The sequence below is a fragment of the Entelurus aequoreus genome, linkage group LG02, assembly GCF_033978785.1.
Source record: "Entelurus aequoreus isolate RoL-2023_Sb linkage group LG02, RoL_Eaeq_v1.1, whole genome shotgun sequence".
Taxonomy (NCBI): Eukaryota; Metazoa; Chordata; class Actinopteri; order Syngnathiformes; family Syngnathidae; genus Entelurus; species Entelurus aequoreus.
In genome coordinates, this window is record NC_084732.1 from 18354059 (window position 1) to 18377360 (window position 23302).

Below are 23302 nucleotides of genomic sequence, written 5' to 3' on the forward strand. Positions count from 1 at the left end.
GACCTGACCTCGGATAAGCGGAAGAAAATGGATGGATGGATGGATGGATGCCAAAATCATTGAGAAGGACTGGGTGAGATTTTGGCAGAGGTCTGTGCTCTCCGAGTGCTATTCTTTCTTCAGTATGTGGGCCTTGATGTAAAAATATGGCTTCTGTTTCCTCTGGTTGAGCCTCCGTAAGTCAGAAGCGTCAAAGTTGAATCTGTTCTAAAAAGGAAATTCTACAACAAGTCGCAGAAGGGTCCTTTAAATTCATTTAACGGCGGGGCCGTGTCAGTCTGGTAGCGCGATGACTTCACCCGAGCCCCAGCAGACAGCGCGCACGGACCTCCTAAATCTGCCAGATGAGTCAGATTTAATTGTGTTCTTGGGGCCACAATGTTTGGTTTTATGGGTGCCCCTGCATGGGAAGAGACGAAAGACAACCCCCTCCCTCCCCCTCCTTCCTCCTATCGTCCTCTCATTTAACAGTGAAATTTATGCAATCACTATATTTCACACACAAACGGCGGGAGATGGTCATACATTACCGCCCCGCATAAATGGGCCGAGCAGGCCGAGGAATGCCGCGCACACAATAGGTGAGACTTTTAGGACTCTGTGGTGGGGGGGGGGGGGGACTGAAGAGCAATTAGCATTCACGGCAAAGAGGCCGTGCGAAGAAGCCACACTTGTGAAGAGACAGCGCTCCCCGCGACAAAGCCGCACTTCGTAGAGGGCCAACCTTTGCGAGAACAGTGAGATTATGGACGAGGGTGGGGAGCGGCGGGGGCTGCGAGGTGTCGCCGCGGGCTCGTCTGTGGCCTCTGCTCTGAGGTTTGGGGGTCCAGGAGGTGAAACACAAAAGCCCCGGCGTTGATGACTGCAGCGTGGTGCGCTGCTAGGGGAGCGGGGCCGACCGAGCAAACGGGGACATTCCTTCTGCGTGAGGTCACTGGTTGGTTCTATTCACCCCCCCCTTACCTCTCAAACACTTGCTCTCTGCCCGCTCCCCTCGCCCAGGACGGGAAGGGGGAGTGAAGGGTTCCCTGCCTGACTGCCCCCTTACTCTCCTTCGGGCCTTTTGTCAGCAGACGACCTTGCAGACAAACCTTCCTCTCCATTTTTACAGCATCTTCTGCAACACAGCAGTCTAGGGAGGGCACAGTCCAAGCCTAACAAAAAGTTAACCGGTGTAAAAAAAAATTGACTATTTATTTACTGCTTTAAAGTTGCAGGAGAGTGGAAAAACAAGTTGACTTTATAAGCTTAGTAGTGTTTCTGTGCAGCTATTAAGCCATATCAAATTTTATTTACAATCCTAAAACTATGTGATAATACTGTCTAAACATCACTGAATGCTGTTTTTTCAGTGGGGGGCCGTCAGAGCCAGCAAGGCCTTCTCTGCTGGCCTAACTCAACCAGAAATCATGATCTAATTAGAGATGTCCGATAATATCGATAATACCGATAAATGCTTTAAAATGTAATATCGGAAATTATCGGTATCGGTTCGGAAATTATCGGTATCGATTTCAAAAAGTAAAATGTATGACTTTTTAAAACGCCACTGTACGTAGGGAGAAGTACAGAGCATCAATAAACCTTAAAGGCACTGCCTTTGCGTGTCACATAATATCTACGGCTTTTCACACACACAAGTGAATGCAATGCATACTTGGTCAACAGCCATACAGGTCCCACTGAGGGTGGACGTTTAAACAACTTTAACACTGTTACAAATATGCGCCACACTGTGGACCCACACCAAACAAGAATGACAAACACATTTCGGGAGAACATCCGCACCGTAACACAACATAAACACAACAGCACAAATACCCAGAACCCCTTGCAGCACTAACTCTTCCGGGACGCTACAATATACACCGCCCGCTACCCCCCCCCCCCCCCAAATCACCCCCTCCCCCAACCCCGCCCACCTCAACCTCCTCTTGCTCTCTCAGGGAGAGCATGTCCCAAATTCCAAGCTGCTATTTTGAGGCATGTTAAAAAAAAATAATGCACTTTGTGACTTCAATAATAAATATGGCAGTGCCATGTTGGCATTTTTTTACCATAACTTGAGTTGATTTATTTTGGAAAAACTTGTTACATTGTTTAATGCATCCAGCGGGGCATCACAACAAAATTAGGCATAATAATGTGTTAATTCCACGACTGTATATATCGGTATCGGTTGATATCGGAATCGGTAATTAAGAGTTGGACAATATCGGAAATCGGCAAAAAAGCCATTATCGGACATCTCTAATCATAATTAAAGAAAAAAGTAATCCCTAAATATCTAAAAGTATTCATATTCTCTTCATGTCATATTATGATCCTTCCAGTGCTGTTGTTTTTAGGTTAGAGTTTGTATCCAATCAGAATCTATGTAGCTAGCTTATGTTGCCATGCTGTACGAAATCTGCCCAGGGACTTCAGAATCAACAATGCGGGCGTCTGTGCACTGTAAGTGAACAGGCACATACAGTTGATAGATAATTGCGATAGCCAATCAGATCACAAGTTGTTGTCAGTGAGGCCTTCTCGCTGGCCTCACGTTGAACGCGACATTTACGTGTGATTGGATACTCACTGGGACTGTTAGCGGATGAATTTGAGAACACATACAGTTGATTGCGATAGCCAATCAGATCACAAGTTGTTGACAGTAGCCTATCTAGGTAGCCTGATGTTACGAGACTGTGATTGGATACTCACTTGTCCTTCCAAAGTGAGTATCCATTCAAAAGTTGCAATTTAGCAGGAAGTGTTGAGGCGTAGCCATACCGGGCTAGCAGAGAAATCACCGATCACTTTTTTAACCCACAAAGAAGGAGAACAAAATGTTGATTAGGTGGCAGATATATATTTGCAAGGCCATTTTCAAGAAGTGTGGCAAAATTAGCCTTTGGCTACAATCTGGAACATTAACATTTTATATGTCCATTAATGTGCATTATCCCATGTACTATAACAAAGGAATGTAATATAAAAAACCCAAAACCAGTGAAGTTGGCATGTTGTGTAAATCTTAAATAAAAACAGAATACAATCATTTGCAAATCCTTTTCAACCTGTTATTTTTTGCAAATATTAGCTCATTTTGGAATTTGATGCCTCATCAAACACTTATTTGGAACATCCCACAACTGAACAGGCTAATTGGGAACAGGTGGGTGCCATGATTGGGTATAAAAGCAGCTTCCATAAAATGCTCAGTCATTCACAAACAAGGATGGGGCGAGGGTCACCACTTTGTGAACAAATGTGTGAGCAAATTTTCAAACAGTTTAAGAACAACATTTCTCTACAAGCCATTGCAAGGAATTTAGGGATTTCACCATCTACGGTCCGTAATATCATCAAAAGGTTCAGAGAATCTGGAGAAATCACTGCAAGGTCAAAAACCAACATTGAATGCCCGTAACCTTCGATTCCGCAGGCGGTACTGCATCAAAAACCGACATCAGTGTGTAAAAGATATCGCCACATGGGCTCAGGAACACTTTGGAAAACCGCTGTCAGTAACAACAGTTTATCGCTACATCTGTAAGTGCAAGTTAAAACTCTACTATGCAAAGCCAAAGCCATTTATCAACACCCAGAAACGCTGCCGGCTTCGCTGGGCCCGAGCTCATCTAAGATGGACTGATGCAAAGTGGAAAAGTGTTCTGTGGTCTGACGAGTCCACATTTCAAATAGTTTTTGGAAACAGTGGACATTGTGTCCTCCGGAACAAAGAGGAAGATAACCATCCAGATTGTTATAGGCGCAAAGTTCAAAAGCCAGCATCTGTGATGGTATGGGGGTGTATTAGTGCCCAAGGCATGGGTAACTTACACATATGTGAAGGCACCAATAATGCTGAAAAGTACATACAGCTTTTGGAGCAACATCTGTTGCCATCCAAGCAACGTTACCATGGATGCCCCTGCTTATTTATGCAAGACAATGCCAAGCCACGTGTTACAACAGCGTGGCTTCATAGTAAAAGAGTGCGGGTAATAGACTGGCCTGCCTGTAGTCCAGACCTGTCTCCCATTGAAAATGTGTGGCGCATCATGAAGCCCAAAATACCACAACGGAGACCCTGGCCTGTTGAACAACTTAAGCTGTACATCAAGCAAGAATGGGAAATAATTCCACCTGAAAAACTTAAAAAATTGTTCTCCTCAGTTCCCAAACATTTGCTGAGTGTTGTTAAAAGGTAAGGCCATGTAACACAGTGGTAAAAAATGCACCCGTGCCAACTTTTTTACAATGTGTTGCTGCCATTAAATTCTAAGTTAATGATTATTTGCAAAAAAAAAAAGAAGTTTCTCAGTTCAAACATTAAATATCTTGTCTTTGCAGTCTATTCAATTGATTATAAATTGAAAAGGATTTGCAAATCATTGTATTCTATTTTTATTTATGAATCACACAACGTGCCAACTTGGGGTTTGTACTTCTATGCAGAAGCTTATTGGTGTGTTTAGTGTGACAGGCAAAAGTTAAGTTGGAGAAAATGCGGTAGTTTATAAATGAGTTATTTCTCCTGTGCGGCCCGGTAGCAAATGCGTCACAGACCGGCACCGGTTGGTTGGGGACCACTGCCGTAGATTATGTTTTACCGAGATTATGTTTTCTGACCGTCTCTTTAGAAGGTGCCGTTTTGTGGGCGGTCTTATTTACGTGCTTCTCCAGGCCAAGCCCCCATGACTGTGTCTTCTCCCCGTCAGCCATGTTGTAGTTTTTAGCGCTTCCATATCGAGTCTACTGAGAGATATAAATTCGAATTATACACTTCTTTTTACCAGAAATGGCAGCAGAGGAGGATTTTAGCAAGTATGTGCATGTATGCAAACGTATACAAGCCAGTCTGAGAGAAGAAAAAGGAACTTAGGTCTTTTTAGAGGTTTTACGGTTTAGTTAGATTTTCTAGCATATTTTAATAGAGAAGCTACATTTTCAAAACTGGACAGATATTATATCACAAAGTGCTCCACAGAATTTGAGACACACATACTAGGAGAGTCAGTAATATGAAACAATTAACTGGAAAATAATAAATACATAAAATACATCAGAGAAAATAAAATAGACTAAAATCACACAACTCTCAAGCTGGTTTGAAATCCAAAGAGTAAAAATATGTTTTAAGACGTGATTTAAAACTCATTAAAGAGGGAGCCGTCCGAATAGCAAGAGGGATATTGTTCCAAAGTTTTGGAGCCACAGCAGAAAATGCACGATCACCTCTGGATTTTAAGCGGGCTTTTGGGACGACAAGAAGAAACTGATCAGCTGACCTCAGAGACCTTGTGAGGGTGTACATTTATTAAAAGGTCTGACATCTATTGTGGCGCTAATTTGTTAAGAGATTTAAAAACAAACAACAATATTTTGAAATGAATTCTAAAATGCACAGTGCAATCGTGTGTGTGTGTGTGTGTGTGTGTGTGTGTGTGTGTGTGTGTGTGTGTGTGTGTGTGTGTGTGTGTGTGTGTGTGTGTGTGTGTGTGTGTGTGTGTGTGTGTGTGTGTGTGTGTGTGTGTGTGTGTGCGATATATATTATTTAATTAAAAAATGTTTTTTTATTGCGTTTTACTTCTGTTGCTGTATGTAAAAATGGCACCGCAGAAGTGGCGGCTGGTTGCAGCAGCTCTCTGTTCTTTTATGTCCTCCGTTGTGCTATTTAATGTTTCCTTCTTGTCACATCAAATCAGTAACAAAATCGGCCTACTATCACCTCAAAAATGTAAAAAGACTTAGAGGGCTCATGTCAGCTCAAGACTTAGAAAAACTTGTACATGCCTTTATTACCAGTAGGCTAGACTATTGTAATGGTCTCCTTGCAGGTCTTCCCAAAAAAACTGTCAGGCAGCTACAGCTTGTTCAGAACGCTGCTGCTAGAGTTCTAACAAAGACCAAAAAATGTGAGCACATTACACCAATTCTTAAATCCTTACATTGGCTCCCTGTACATCAGAGAATAGATTTCAAAATCCTCCTGCTCACATATAAATCACTACATGGTCTAGGGCCCAAGTATATCACTGATATGCTCCCACTATATACGCCCTCTAGATCACTAAGATCTTCTGAGACCAATCTGTTAGCGGTTCCAAGAGTAAACTCAAATCAAGGGAGATCATCATTCAGTCACTATGCAACACATAGCTGGAATAAACTTCCTGAAGATGTCAGACTCTCCCCAACTCTCACTACTTTTAAAACTAGACTGAAGACTTTTATGTTCACCTTAGCTTTCAGCTAAATCTTTTAATCTTTTAACTTTTAACGTCTGCACTGTTTTTATTTTTATTGTCTGCATTTTAATTTTGCTTTTATTTTCTTTCATTTCACTTTGTTGTCTGTGAAGCACTTTGAGTCTGCCTTGTGTATGAAAAGCGCTATACAAATAAAGTTGCCTTGCCTTGCCTTGCCTTGTTTTCATGTGTTTTTTTACCCTTTGGTATAAACCACATTCGGGACTGCGCAACGAGGGATGGTACTTTAATGACTTTTGCGCTTTTTTTTAATGGTAACCCCGCGACTGGGATAAGTCAAAGAAAATGGATGCGTGGATGAAAATGAGTCAACACACAGCCAATATTGTGTAACCATCTTGTAACAAAAGTGAGTAGCAAGATGATTAGCTTGATTACAATCTCGCATGGTGGTGGTGGTGGCATTTGGGGCTGCACTAGTGCTGCTCAGACTGGGGAAGGTGTGGTAAATTGAGAGGAAACATGAATTCCAACATAAATGTTACATTGTGAAGCCGAGTATCATCCCCTGCCTTTGACTTCTTGAGTTTAATGATGCGCAACAGCTCGCATATCATGCATTGCCTTCTGGGAATTGACATCAAAGTATCCGCACATCAAACACATTTTACTCCTACATGTTGCCAACTTTTTTTTTCTTTTTTTTTTAACTTCAAACCCAGCACATTTTTTTCAGTCTTTTCACAAGATAATTGTGGCCCTGTTTACACTGCACACCAAATCTGATATTTTTGCCCTAAGGTGACACAGATCGGATATTTCTCGCCAGTCTAAACGCTCAAATCTGACCGTTTTGCATCCGATTCAGCCCACGTCAAGAAGTAGTCAGAAACTGATTGGAATCTGATCTTTTCATATGTGACTTTAGTATAAAGGGAAATGTGTCCTGAATGCGCCATGAAACCGCTAGTGGAAGTGGATACTGTCACGCTTGGGTCGCATTTTACTGCGCGGATCGTTCTCCCAGGATGCAGCAGGAACTCCGGAGGCAAGGTGCAGGTAAGGAAATAATTTATTCCTCATTAATTATTCAAAACACCAAAAGACAAGATACAAAACGAAAGAGACGCGTGCCGATCGCACGGGGAACTAAGCCAAAACTTAGCACAGGAATCATGAGCAAAGGAGTAGGAAATCATCAAACGTAACTGTTGCGTAAAGCAAACAAGAGAACCAGACTGAGTGTGGCAAAAAGCAGGTGAGCGTCCTGAACACTAATCAGAGGCAGGTGAAAACAATCTGTAGTTATGGCAACTAAAACACAAACCCAGGGGTGCTCAAAACAGGAACTGAGGGAGTCAAAAATTAAATAAACATGATCTGGGCAGCGGATCATTACAGACTCGTCATCTAAACATCCAGTTTCGATGGGCAAAGTCTATTCAAACAGCCAAATTTTCAGTGCATCACTAGTCGGCTACATGTGATTTATGAAGATATATTTATTATATACTTTGATTTCCAAAAAATAGCGATCATTGAAGGACTGGAATTGACATGTACACTGGGCCGTATTCGCATACATTGCATAAGTTGTTTGCGTTAGTGAGTTGAAAAATAAAGCTAACATAGATCCACGCTAATGTCCGTGACGCCTCCACTTAACAGGCATAAAAATATTAGAACCCTCCCAAATATAACCTAAATATTTATATCCATTCATATATTATTCAACAACACTTATTTTTAAGGTGTGGCGACTTTTATTTTATTTTGTAGTAGTAGTTCATTTAGGGAATCCGGTTGACTTCCTTTATTTTCACACTTTCGAACTGCGCATGCAAGTGACGTCGAGGCCACACTGGAGTCTGATAAAGACAACATTTTACTGTAAAAAAATTAAATTTTTGAAAAAAAAAAAGATTTGGGCTGTTTTGGCCTGCAGTGTAAACGTAGTCTGTGTCCTGCTGACATTTAACCATGGTCTGGGGCTGCACGAGTGCTGCTGGTATTTAGGAGAGCCGAGGTTCAATGAGAGGACACATGAATTTCAACATGTACCGTGACATGGTGAGGCTAAGCACAATCCCTTCCTTGGGAAACTGTGATTTTTACCTGTGAAGCATATTTGTGTTGCCAGCAGTTTATGACAACAATGAATGAGTGTTGGATCCATTTCAGTGGACCGTAAATCTATGAGTGTTATCTATGTTTTAAATCAGTTTAATGACACTTTTTCCATTTTGATTAAGATTCGCCGTAAATTACTTGCTTGCATAATTTAATTAACTTGTCGCGCTGTGTGGATATTATTCTCCTGACTCATTAATCTACCTACTAATTTCCTTTTTTACTCTCTGCAGCAATCATTTTGTTGATGTACAAAGCATTTATTCTGTTATTGTTTCACTACTTCACATTCAAGCTTAGCGGTTAACGTGGCTGTTCCTCTACTCCTTAGGCGTTCGTGCTGGTTCCACATTTTAGAACCGCCTGTATTACACTAACATACTAAAATAGTCGATATTAGTACGTTTGTCAATTGATTCGTAATCGTCCACGTCCCAATCGTGATGCATCTAAGAATCGATGCAGTAGGTAAGGTTGTATTTTTGCCTCAGTCCTGCATGTGACTGAAGCATTACTATCCAGAATCTGCGATCAGACAATACTAGATCATCTCTTTCTCTTTCGGACTTATCAGGTCGGCGAGCATTCTTCTCTCATGCTTAAACTAAAGGATGAGGCAAAAATACAACCTTACCTACTGTAACAACTACTTTAAAGTCTATCCAAGGGTAATTTCTATAGTGCTGTTGAGGGCCGGGCGATCATATGATTGTGATCGAGGATGGTGATAAATTTCAGGTCGATCACGGTGATCAGCTGTGAGCATATATCAACTCGATCAAAAATGGCAAAACAACCAATCGGAGTCGATATTTTACCGCCCCATTTCCGATTACAAGGTATGCAGAAGTAAACAATCATAGTAGGGGTGTAACGGTACACAAAAATTTCGGTTCGGTACATACCTCGGTTTAGAGGTTACGGTTCGGTTCATTTTCGGTACAGTAAGAAAACAACAAAATATCAATTTTTTGGTTATTTATTTACCAAATTTGTAAACAATGGCTTTATCCTTTTAACATTGGGAACACTATAATAATACTGCCCATGTTAATCAACATTAAACTGCCTCAAGTTGTTGCTCAGATTAAATAAAATGACAAAACTTTTCTTCTACATATAAAAAGTGCAACATTAAACAGTTTGAAGTCAACTCATCATGCTTAATTTATTACAGCATTTGGGAAGCCTGTAGTTGATTTTTATTATGTAAATGTTATATTTTTATCAACATGTGATAGCAGGGACCCTGCCATTACCTGCTTACCTGCTAAACGCTAAGTACTGACTACATGCGCTCTGAATACGCACTGCTGATTGGCTGTTACCGCTCTGAATATGCACTGCTGATTGGCTGTTACCGCTCTGTTTGTAACCAATCAGATGGTTGTGTGGGTGGGACAATGCTGGGTGCTGTGTAGAGAACTGACAGAGACAGAGGCAGAAGGAAGCAAAGGCAGCTACTTAATATGTTCGTGTGGAAACTCGTTCGGTACACCTCTGAACCGAACCGGAACCCCCATACCGAAACGGTTCAATACAAATACACGTACCTTTACACCCCTAAATCATAGATATGACCAGAATGACCGAACTTGGAGCTAAATGCGCAGCCGAGTGCAGCAAAATAAATGTCAGCAGTGATTTGGAATTTGAATCGCGGGCGGAACCCAGGTTCGCTAAAAACAGAATGTAAATGCGTGAAGTAGCGGAAATCGCCTCCGTCGGGACGGACTAGCTTCCCAGTGTCTTGGCTGAATGAGCAGGTATCGGAAACCTTTGTTTCCTTGGACGTATCCTCGCTCATCCATGCGGACTGGACACTGGCCGAGAGTGGGTGGGCGGCCGAGGATGGAGTCTGCGCTCTTGGTTGCTTTGTTGGGTCTGCTCCTGTCTCTGGCCATGCTCCCCCCACTTCAGCAGACGATGGCGTGGAACACCGCAGAGGTCACCACAGTGTATGTTTTTTTGTTGGTGTTGTTTTACTTTTGTGGCTGTGTATAGAAATCTCTTTCTTATCTGTACTGTAAAGTTCAAATTTGAATGACAATAAAAGGATGTCTAAGTCTAAGTCTCTAAGAAGTGGCTGGTTGCATCAGCTCTGCTCTTTTAATGTGATTTGTGTTCTTTGATGTTTCCCTCTTACACACATGTTTATGTGTGCAATGGCTATGAGGTTTGTTTTTGTTTTTTCCTTGGCCTCAATCTGGACCCCCTTTCCAGGGGCCCAAGTTTAGACTGAATTATATATAATAAATAATATAAAATAAACTTTAAAAGTTTACCAAACAAACCTTTAACGAAGTGATCACTGTAAACTTGTGCGTTCTTCATATCTGATCCCTTTGACTAAAGTGTGAGCTGTTTTTCTCGTCGTTGTTTCGTAAAATCTTGCACTTTTCCGCCCTTTTTGATTATTTCTCGAGGAACTCGGAAGAAACGTTTATCCTTTTCACCATTTGAACGATTCCTATAGTTGAAAACAACACAAGCATAGGGATTTTTTTCTTTTTGAGAAAGGCTAAATGGCACCTAGTACCTATTGAAAACAGGGCTGGCTTACCACCATGCATTTTTAATGGAGCGGACGAGACGTCAGTAAAGTCCAAGCAATACCATAGTGTTGAAATAACAACCGATGCATCTTTGTGTGGGCTTTCTTTTACTAGAAAAACAAGTAAACTCAAATTCATTGGTACATTGAATTTATTTTTTATTGTGCTGTTACTTATTTAATGTTCTTATTGTATTTACTCATAAAGTAAACAAAATATTATACTAATCCCTAGTATATTTGTTTTTAGTACAAATGCTTTAAAACAGTCAGGTTACAAACAATGTAAAAAATGGTGATACTAATTGAGATCGTCGAGATGAAAAAATGTATTGTTCCTTTTTTTCGCAATATCGCCCAGCACTAGTATTGTCGATTGAGAACACACAAAAATGTTTGCTATAATGTTAGAAACTTTTCATAAACAAGACTATTTTTACAATATACAGAACAGGCCAAAAGTTTGGACACACCTTCTCATTCAATGCATATTCTTTATTTTCATGACTATTTACATTGTAGATTGTCACTGAAGGCATTAAAACTATGAATGAACACATGTTGAGTCATGTACTTAACAAAAAAAGATTAAATAACTGAAAACATGTTTTATATTCTAGTTTCTTCAAAATAGCCACCCTTTGCTCTGATTACTGCTTTGCACACTCCATTCTCTCGATGAGCTTCAAGAGGTAGTCACCTAAAATGGTTTTCACTTCACAGGTGTCATAGTTTTGATTCCTTCAGTGATGACAATCTACAATGTAAATAGTCATGAAAATAAAGAAAACCCATTGAAATGAGAAAGTGTGTCCAAACTTTTGGCCTGTACTGTATACTGTATCCCTCAGCAGTCGTGACTGCTAACTGTTGTCACGCCCTCAGGGAATATATGAGGAAATACAAACCACTGCATTCCAATGCTGTTTTATCCCAAGTTTCAATCACAGCATAATCAAGCCGAATGCAAGAGATTTGGGAAAAAGATGCTAGAGAATCAGTCTGGACACTTGGTCTGAACATGTGGCGACATGCAACGTTTTTACTGGAATGACTTTCAAGTCCCGAGATGGTTTCATAGTTTGAATTCTGATTGAGCATGTCAGCATTCCTGTGCCAGTGGTTTCCAAGACAGTTTTTTTTTTTTTTTAAATCAGGAGGTAAACACCACTTTGATGTTAAAACTTACACCCGCGTGTCACACTTGTAAAGACACCAGAATCAGGTCACTATTTCTAAACACACTATTTCCTCTGGTTGTTCCTAATGACATAACAGGAACAACGAGCACAATGTTTCCTGTCATTCCCAGACTTCCCTTGCATGGAAAGTAAAACTGTTTTCTACTTTTAGAGAAATATTTTTAAATCAGGAATGAGTCATCAAACCGGCAATTTGCTCAAGCTAACAAATAATATTTGAGAGGAAATCTTTAAGCTCCACAGAGCAAACGTAGTGTTCTCAATGCAGGTCAATTTAGATTTTTTTTTGCCTATGTGGGATCTAATTTTTTTTAAGCTGCCCGAAACAGCACTAACCACGTGGCGACCGAGGCCTGATGAACCTGGACAACGAGACACTGAACTGCAAAGTAGTCGAGGAGCTGATGGCATACGCAAGAAGAAGAACACAATTACAATTTTTTCAAATCCGACCTCCTCTATGTGGTTATGAATTTGATATGTACCCGATACAAATGCAGTTTGAACATCCAACCCACAGGGTATCAAAAAGCGTTAAAAGTCACAATTCTTCGCCAATATAAAAATTATTCGGTTAAGAAATTGTTGACTACGGTCGCACGCAATCCTTGAAATTACCACAAATGTGCTAGGACTGAGACATAAACTAATCGGAGCCATGTTTACCTCCGCAAATGTACTGCAGCGCGTATGACTTCATGTTTTGTGTGTATGCTGGTCGCTTCACAGACCCATTCCTCTCATATTAGACATTGCATTGGCATAAAAAGACGAAATTGGGCATAATGCCCTGCAATGTGAACGTAGCCTAAGACCACATAATGGAAGGCGCTGAACAAACACTCATATTGTGCAGCTCTATTTATTGACCTTTCAAAAGCATTTGATATGGTATGCACCATATAATTTTGAGAGACAGACTGCACATGATTGTCATATAATAGCCTGCGTTAAATTGGTTTTCTAATAACCTGTCCAATAGAACCCAATGTGTCCAGTTTGCTGGGTCCTCCTCGTCTTTCCTCCCTGTATGAAAGGGTGTACCTTAGGGTTCCATATTAGGTCCATTGTTTTCCGTCTATGAAAATAGTCTCTGTGATATTGTGTCGAATGTTATTCGGTTAAGAAATTGTAGACTACGGTCGCACGCAATCCTTGAAATTTAGACCTAGTTTGTCTAAGTCTAAGTCTAAATTACCACAAATGTGCCAAGACTGAGACATAAACTAATCAGAGCCATGTTTACCTCCGCAAACATACTGCAGCACGTATGACTTCATGTTTTGTGTGTATACTGGTCGCTTCACGGACCCATTCCTCTCATATTAGACGTTGCATTTGCATAAAAAGACGAATAGGGCAAAATACCCTGCAATGTGAACATAGCCTATGACCACATAATGGAAGGCGCTGAACAAACGCTCATATTGTGCAGCTCTATTTATTGACCTTTCAAAAGCATTTGATATAGTATGGACCATATCATTTTAGCAGACAGACTGCAAAGGATTGGCGTATATCAGCATGCGTGAAAGTGGTTTTCTAATAACCTGTCCGATAGAACCTCAATGCGTCCAGTTTGCTGGGTCCTCTTCTTCTTTCCTTCCTGTATGAAAGGGCAGTGTTTCCCACACATTCATTTATTTGTGGCGGCCCGCCACGAAAGAATTACGTCCACCACAAATAATTATTTTTATTTTTTATTTTATTTTTTTGTCCTGTCCAGCTTCTCAGGCAAATCATATAGTTGATGTAGATGCCCATATAGGCTGTTCAGATTTACTTTACAAAAGAGAAGTGTAGGATACTTCTCTTGTTGCCTTATTTGTATTTGACCACTACTGTTTTCTGTTTATTTGTTACTGACTGTGGCAGGACACCTCTGCCTCTGTTTCACTTTATGTTGCTGGCAAATAATATGGTTGTAGTAGTAGGCTAAAGTTAAATTATTTAGTATGCACTAATTAAAGGTGCAGAGCTTTAAGAGACATTTTAGCTTTTATATTTTATAAGATATATTTTTTGTAAAAACCACAATTAATAAATATATTTCAGTGAATAACTTATTGTTCAAATCTGTATATAAATATGAACATAAAGTGTTGTAATTATATTGTAAAATGGATGGATGGATGGATGGACGTTTAAAACAAAACTGTTATTATTAATTAGTAAGTATACATTTTTTTGAGCCTTTTTAGAGAAAATCATATCATTGTAGTAAATTATGCAAATTACTCGATGATGTCATGGTGACCACGCCCATAGCCACGCCCATAACCACGCCCCCACCGCCACAGGTATCTTGGCAGTTTATGGGAAACACTGAAGGGTGTACCTTAGGGTTCAATATTAGGTCCGTTGTTTTCCGTCTATGAAAATAATCTCTGTGATATTGTGTCGAATGTCTTACATGTCCATTTTTATGCAGATGACGCAGTCATATACTCTTCATCCCCTGCTATAGCGCAAACATTTAAACTCCTGCAGTCAGCTTTTGATGTTGTTCAGTCCCAGCTGACTCAGTTGAAACTAGTGGTAAATCCAGATAAATCTAAGGTGATGTTATTTTCAAATGGTAAGCAACTGCCATTGAGCACCCCAAAAATATAGACTATAAGGTTGAACTTAAAATGGTCACAACATATGAGTACTTGGGGATTGTTATCGGTGAAAACTTGTCTTTTAAATCACACATAGAAAAACTTGTGGCAAATCTAAAATTTAAACAGGTTTTTTTATTATTTTTTTAGAAACAAGTCCTGTTTTTCCCTACAAGTTAGGAAATGCTTGATTCTGACCACTTTTATGCCTTCGCCTAATTTTGGAGACTTGCTTTTTACCGGCACTTATTTAAAAAAACTAGATACTGTATATCACTGTGCCTTACATTGTATTACTGGTTGTGGCAACCTTGTCCACCTTTTCACTTTGTATGCAACGGCAAACTGTCCATCTTTGTCAGTTCACAGATTTTCTAGATGGATGTTTTTTATATATAAATCACTTCTTGGTCTGGTTCCCCCTTATTTGTTATTTTATGTGTAGAGACTCCAGTCACTAAAGTTTGCGGTCACAGGACAGATTCTATACTACAATTATTTTCTTATTTCCTTTCGTTACATAAAATAATTTGAACAAAAAAAAGTCAATATTGCAATATAACTAAACATAAAAAACTACTATTGACTCTGATTTAAATCCTTTGGTTTTAGCCCTAAAAGTCCTCCTGTGTCCAGGAACGTATTTCCTGAGTTTTTAAACAATATCAAAAACGACAGAAAAAAAATTCTGTGATCATGGTATCGTTACTGTAGATATTTGTGTCGATCTACCCATCTTTGTTTTACATTCAGAAGCTCAAGGTTAGCGGTTAGCATGGCTTATTGTATCCTTTTATGGTGTGTACTCAGTGGCCTAGTGGTTAGAGTGTTTCCGCCCTGATATCGGTAGGTTGTGAGTTCAAACCCCGGCCGGGTCATACAAAAGACTATAAAAAAAATGGGACCGATTACCTCCCTACCACTCAGCATCAAGGGTTGGAATTGGGGGTTAAATCGCCGTAATGATTCCCGGGCGCGGCCACCGCTGCTGCTCACTGCTCCCCTCACCTCCCAGGGGGTGAACAAGGGGATGGGTCAAATGCAGAGGACACATTTCACCACACCTAGTGTGTGTGACAATCATTGGTACTTTAACTTAACTTATTGTAGCATGTTTAGCTAGTCCTTGTCTTCCAGTTTATTTGTCGTCATGGAGGCAGAGATTGGTGACTCGCTCTGCGCGGGGACATAAGCTGCTCGCGAGAACGCTACTTTGCGGTTGTTTACCGTCAAATTTGCGGGACACAGCTCGAATATGTCATCAACATGCATTATCACGACAAACCAATAGTATAGCGGCGATGCAAACACGTGACAGAGAGGCACATCCGGGCACTTCCGGGTTTCAGGCGATGGTCTAGAGCAGGGCTCTGCAACCTGCGGCTCTTTAGCACTGCCCTACTGGCTCCCTGCAGCTTTTTTAAAAATGTATGAAAATAGAAAAAGATGGGGGGAAAAATATTATTTTGTTTTAATAGGGTTTCTGTAGGAGGACAACATGACACACTCCTGCCTAATTGTTAGAAATCCCACAGTTTATATTAAACATGATTCTCTGATGAGAGTATTTGGCGAGCGCCGTTTTGTCCTCATTTTGGCGGTCCTTGAACTCACCGTAGTTTGTTTACATGTATAACTTTCTTCAACATGCCAGAGAAATACATATTTTACGCCACTCCTTCTTTGTCTCATTTTGTCCACCAAACGTTTTATACTGTGCGTGAATGCACAAAGGTGAGCTTTGTTGATGTTATTGACTTGTGTGGAGTGTTTATCAAGCATATTTGGTCACTGCATGACTGCAAGCTAATCGATGCTAACATGCTATTTAGGCTGGCTTTATGTACATATTGCATCATTATGCCTCACTTGTAGGTATATATGAGCTCATTTAATTTCCTATGTCCTCTGTGTATTTAATTTTTATCTGCATTTCTCATGACGTATTATCTGTATGTAATATTGGCTGCATTTCTGATAGTTGTTTGTGTGCCATGTTGTTCCAGACCACAGCAAACGTTACCCAGCTTGCATAGATTCTAATAAATTCATTAGAAGAAGACAGCCCGCCATTTTCTTTAACTTGGACACACACATCTATACCTTTGGCCATTCCAAGACAGTCATTTAGAGGAGTTATCTCACCCTCTGAGAAGGTTTACTAATGTTTTCCAATGTTGTAAAAATGAAAGTAGGCTAATATAGCTAATATTAACACTTAAATCATGTGTTGTCTTCATTATAACACTTGTATAAGACTTTTAAAGTCATTTTGATAGTAAGCTAATATAACTAAGACAGACACGTACATCATGTGTTAGCTTCATAATATCACTTATAGAAGGCTTTTCATTTTTTGCGGCTCCAAACCGATTTTTTTTTTTTTTACTAAAACGGCTCTTTCAACATTTTGGGTTGCCGACCCCACATGGTCTAGAGCCTCAATAGGCTATTGTTTATTTACCTGAATCAGTGCAGATTTGGGCGCATTTTGAAAGGCTTAGAGACAAATATATAAGCGATCAATGAAAAAATTCTAAAAAAAAATTGGATGGAGTGGATTCAAACACTCTTAAGAAACATATCAATCATTAAATAATTCAATATATTTAATGATTTACACCATTTATCATCACCAAGACGTGACTGCTTGCCTCGACCTCACTTGATTTGTCACTCACAGTATTTAGAGAAGAAAAGATTGGAGGCACATCATGTCTTTACATCTGAGGGGTCCACAAATTAAGCATTAATCCATGAAAAACAAAGTTGAACCTATTTGTGCATCGCTAAGTAATGTATTTGATTGACTGCTGTGATCGTGACGCTAATGAAAGAAGTTTGCAGTTGATTTCCTGCGCAACAAATAGTAGTCTGTCTTCTCCAATTCATGTCTGCAGTTGTTTTTCTGGTGTGAAGTTCATATTTTGTCTCATTAATTAGCTATAGATGTCTCTGTTGTTTAGCAATGTTTGCTAGCGATATCAAGATTCAGTATATGCTGTTGAGCCTACGAGAGATTAAGTCATCTAGTTTATTAATACTATCAAGGATATCTTCTTGATGCTAACAAATATCACCAAAGACACTATAATGTGGTCATCCGTATCGAATAAAGCACTTTGCTTTACTGCACAACAACAACTAAGCTACAACTAAGCCCCCCCACCCATATCCTACCCCCCACCCCCCCACTCCACACCCCTGATTGTAAATAATGTAAATAATTCAATGTGATTATCTTGTGTGATGACTGTATTATGATGATAGTATATATGATAGTATATATCTGTATCATGAATCAATTTAAGTGGACCCCGACTTAAACAAGTTGAAAAACTTATTCGGGTGTTACCATTTAGTGGTCAATTGTACGGAATATGTACTTCACTGTGCAACCTACTAATAAAAGTCTCAATCAATCAAAATTGTTTCTGTTATGAAAATGGTCAATGAAAATACGGTGGATTGGACCAACAATCACAATATTTATTACCAAGACTTGACGTGACGTTAGTTTATTTGCACAAGCAGGTCTGTGGAGTTATATTTAGGCATAAAAACCACAAAAGAACACAAACTAAAACTCCTTTCTTTACGTTTAGTTCTGCTCTCAAACACTAATAATTTAGTAGAGAATACACTGGATTGTATCACAGAAAGTTTCTCAAATAAATTAAATGTTAAAAAAAATATTTAACAAAGTGATCACTGCAGATACAACGGTCTGATTGTACTCCACAAGATGATGAAAGCGATGTTTTTAAGAGCCATTTCCTTCCACACACTTTCGTTTTTTCCCCTGACTTTATTACCTCTATGAACCACTTCTTTATGGACTCTATGAAAGCTCTTTCCTATCTCTATATTCAAACGACTGGAACACCCAAAAACCGAAGAGAAACACTGCATTCTCTGCTCACACCCTACACTCACTCTCACTTGTTTTAATGCTACGCTCAAACTGCTTGACCATCGTGTGAATTAAGCAGCGAATAAGAAAAACGGATGTGACCTCATATACAACCCAGCTATTAAAAGCTCTATTGTTGGCCAAATCTAAATAATTCATATTGTATATTTTCAATATCGCACAACCCTACTGACCACTTCTCCTACTGCCATCTTGTGGAGTTAACAAAAAAAGATTAACAGCTTAAACAGCTTGCCTGCCCAATGACGTCATAACATCTACGGCTTTTAGAGAGTAGAGTGCACAACTGCGCACACAACAAGGAGACGAAGCAGAAGAACGAGGAAGTTACAGACATGGCGACGCCGTCGACGAGCAAGATGAAGAAATACGCTTGCAAGTTCCAAAACGAATGGAAACAAGAATTTTAGTTCATCCAGGACAGTTCGAAGGGGAAGGGGTATGTAATTATGTTGCCTGTACATTTTGTAAAACAGACTTCTCCATTGAACACGGTGGCCGAGTCATGAACGGAGGAGAAGTTAAACAGGACAATACTGCCATCTACTGGATAGCCCCCGGAACACTGAAATTCAAGTATTTATTTTATTTATATGTATAATAAAATACATATATATACATTTATATACATTTATATATATATATATATATATATATATATATATATATATATATATATATATATATATATATATATATATATATATATATATATATATATAGCTAGAATTCACTGAAAGTCAAGTATTTCATACATACATATACATATATATATATATATATATATATATATATATATATATATATATATATATATATATATATATATATATATATATATATATATATATGTATATGTATGTATGAAATACTTGACTTTCAGTGAATTCTAGCTATATACATATACATATACATATATATATATATATATATATATATATATATATATATATATATATATATATATATATATATATATATATATATATATATATATATGAAATACTTGAGTTGGTGAATTCTAGCTGTAAATATACTCCCCTATTAACCACGCCCTTAACCACGCCCCCGCCCCACTCCCCACCTCCCGGTATCGGAGGTCTCAAGGTTGGCAAGTATGGCTTTTGTAGACCATGCACCCAGCAACGAGAAGACTCCCCGGGTAAAATCTTAGCACTGTAATGATCTTACGTTATCTGTTTGGGCCATATTTCAACATCTATTTTTGAATTTTCTCAGTGTTCCTTTCAAACCTGTCGACATGCATCCAGTTGTGGACGGGAATCTGTATGCCACGTGCGCTCCCTGACTGTCTGATCGAGGTCCTCCAGAGAAGGTTGGCTCAAGTGGAGGAGGGTAGTTTGCATTCTTAGCCATTTCGTGAAAAAGGGTGCAACCATGGGAGTAAGCCAAGAGGAGGGCTCGATTATGCATGGTTAAACAAAGCCCGAGGCTACCAGCGAGCAATGTCTCAGCAAACTTTGCTCGCTCGCTCGAGAAGGGAGGACCCGACAAAGGGGCCCCACAACAACAGCAACAACAACAACAAAGCCAAAAACAAATATAGCCATTTAAACGCCGCTCCTCAAATCACTGGCTTGTGTTATGACAAGAGCAAGAACTCTTCAAACGTCACATCTCGGAGCCCTTGAAAGAAAAACATTCCCATTCAACTGGAGGTCAAACGATCTATCACTGTAGTTTACATGAGCCATAAACCATCTCGAGTGACGGGACGAGCAAACAACCAGCACCCAAAGTGACTCGCTTGCTAATGTTAGACATGATTTTCCCACTAAATACTACAATTATTCTCTTAGCGGCTGTTTGGCTTGTGTCAAATGGCAATAAAGGTTACTCAAAGCTGTTTTATGATGTAATCACAACTCCCACACATACAGTGGTCAAAAGTTTACATACACTTGTAAAGAACACAATGTCATGGCTGTCTTGAGTTTCCAATAATTTCTACAACTCTTATTTTTTTGTGATAGAGTGATTGGAGCACATACTTGTCTGCGGTGTTTCTGGGTGTTGTTGATAAATGGCTTTTGTTTTGCATAGTAGAGTTTTAACTTGCACTTACAGATGTAGCGACGAACTGTAGTTACTGACAGTGGTTTTCTTAAGTGTTCCTGAGCCCATGTGGTGATATCCTTTACACACTGATGTCACTTTTTGATGCAGTACCGCCTGAGGTATCGAAGGTCCGTAATATCATCGCTTACATGCAGTGATTTTTTTAGATTCTCTGAACCTTTTGATGATATTACGGACCGTAGACGGTGAAATCCCGAAATTCCTTGCAATAGCTCGTTGAGAAATGTTGTTCTTACACTGTTCGACAATTTGCTCACACATTTGTTCACAAAGTGGTGACCCTCGCCCCATCCTTGTTTGTGAATGACTGAGCATTTAATGGAAGCTGCTTTTATACCCAATCATGGCACCCACAGGTTCCCAATTAGCCTGTTCACCTGTGGGATGTTCCAAATAAGTGTTTGATGAGCATTCCTCAACTTTCTCAGTCTTTTTTACCACTTGTGCCAGCTTTTTTGAAACATGTTGCAGGCATCAAATTCCAAAGGAGCTAATATTTGCAAAAAATAACGTTTTCCAGTTCGAACGTTAAGTATCTTGTCTTTGAAGTCTATTCAATTGAATATAGTTTGAAAAGGATTTGCAAATCATTGTATTCTATTTTTATTTACAATTCACACAAGGTTCCAACTTCACTGGTTTTGTATATTCTTTTAAGATACCGTGGTGATTCATGTTTGTGCGTGTGTGTGTGTGATTGACATTGGTTATTGTGCCTTTCTTCCTTGCACTGCAAATTGACGCTGTTTCAGACCTGTAGTTGACAAAATAAAAGTCAATTGTAGTTAAAGCTATTTTTTTCACACAATTTCTTTGCACACTTGTAGCTAGCAAGGCAACAAGCTAACTATCTTACCAAGTTGAAATTGCATCCTTTAGATCAGTGGTCCCCAACCATTTTGTAGCTGCGGACTGGTCAACGCTTGAAAATTTGTCCCAAGGACCAGGGGGATAATTTTTTGTATTTTATTTTATTTTATTTTTGTCATAAAAAAATACAATTATGTGTGTTTACGGACTGTATCCCTGCAGACTGTATTGATATATATTGATATATAATGTAGGAACCAGAAATATTAATAACAGAAAGAAACAACCCTTTTGTGCGAATGAGTGTGAATGGGGGGAGGGAGGTTTTTTGGGTTGGTGCACTAATTGTAAGTGTATCTTGTGTATTTATTATGTTGATTTAATTTAAAAAATCAATCGATCCACGGACCGGTAACGGGCCGCGGCCCGGTGGTTGGGGACCACTGCTTTAGATGTCTGATATCATGCCTCTGCTTCAAATGCTTAAAACGAACACCATATTCATATGTTAGATAAAAGGTTAGGTAAAAAATTAGGGGGTGAAATGTTCCCAAACTTTACGCTTTCACCCACGTTGTTGTTGCAAATGGCTCACTTTCATAAAACACAAACCATGACGTCGCCGACTATTGTCGACAAATCAAAACATTGTCGATATTTGACGACAATGATGACAAATGGTTGCACCCCTAATCTGCAACGAAACACAGTGTACCCCATCCATCCATCCATTTTCTACCGATTGTCCCTTTTGGGATTGCAGGGGCCCTGGAGCCTATTTCAGCTGCATTCGGGCGGAAGGCAGGGTACACTCTGGACAAGTCGCCACCTCATCACAGGGCCAACACAGATAGACAGACAACATTCACACTCACATTCACCCCGGTTCTTCTCAAATAGTGGGGCGGGCCCCCTGGTAGGCGTGGTGCGTAACAGAAAATAAATCAGAAGCACTGGCGTAGCCTAACATGACGAGCAGAAGTCGTTGCTAGAGCCGAGGAGAAGCCGGAGAGAGAAAACCCTCTTCCTTTGTTAAAGTGTCCCATTTGGGAACTCTTAACCTTCCCGTAGAAATACGTGAACAGACGAAGACAAAAGCCGTGTACTGCCATGATTCAATAGAAATGGGAAACGGGAATATAAACTGGAATTATTAAATGCTGCCCTTCAAGAACAAAGGAACTTTTATTTACCATAACAATAGCTCAATGAAATGGATAAATATTATGAACTATTATACATCGGTTTGCCGTTTTTCATGCTTCTGTTTAGCATCACTCCCCTTGTTTCGTTACAGTACCACAATTGGACTAAACTGTAACTATGCCGTACCGTTACACCCGTAATGTTACCACAACTACACACTGGAAGGATTGGGTACCTGGACTTTACTTGGTTCAAGTCCCACAAACTCCGCAACCGGACACTGGTCCCGCTTTCTTCTTCCGACACAATAAAACAGGAAAGTATGCGTGTTTGGTTTCCATGAAAATTTATAGGGAGTCCTTCCAGAGCCGGGAGGGATGTAGGGCGGATCAGTATCTGTGTAAAGGGAACATATGAATGGAAGCAACCTGGCTAAAAGACTCTCTACCGACATCTTCCTCTTGTTTCCCCTGGAAAGGGGAGAGGTGGGTGCCGGGGTCGGGTGACAGGAACCTCCGAAACACACACACACACACACACACTATTATAGACTCCATACACACACTGTACCTGAAAAAAGATTTTATTACCGTCTCAAAAACAAACAATGTAGTCCACAGCAG

General features: G+C 39.7%; 2 protein-coding genes across 2 annotated transcripts in view; one reads left to right on the forward strand and one right to left on the reverse strand.

Annotated features, from left to right (window-relative positions):
* wtip (WT1 interacting protein) overlaps positions 1-23302 on the reverse strand; it is a 63061-nt gene that overhangs the window by 16622 nt on the left and 23137 nt on the right. The window lies entirely within an intron of this gene.
* The window catches only part of LOC133631411 (arylamine N-acetyltransferase, pineal gland isozyme NAT-10-like), a 61813-nt gene continuing 45166 nt past the window's right edge, over positions 6656-23302 (forward strand). The window contains exon 1 of the mRNA XM_062023614.1: positions 6656-7259. Coding sequence (XP_061879598.1) covers positions 7151-7259 — 109 coding nt within the window. The 5' untranslated portion in view covers positions 6656-7150. The remainder of the gene's footprint in view (positions 7260-23302) is intronic.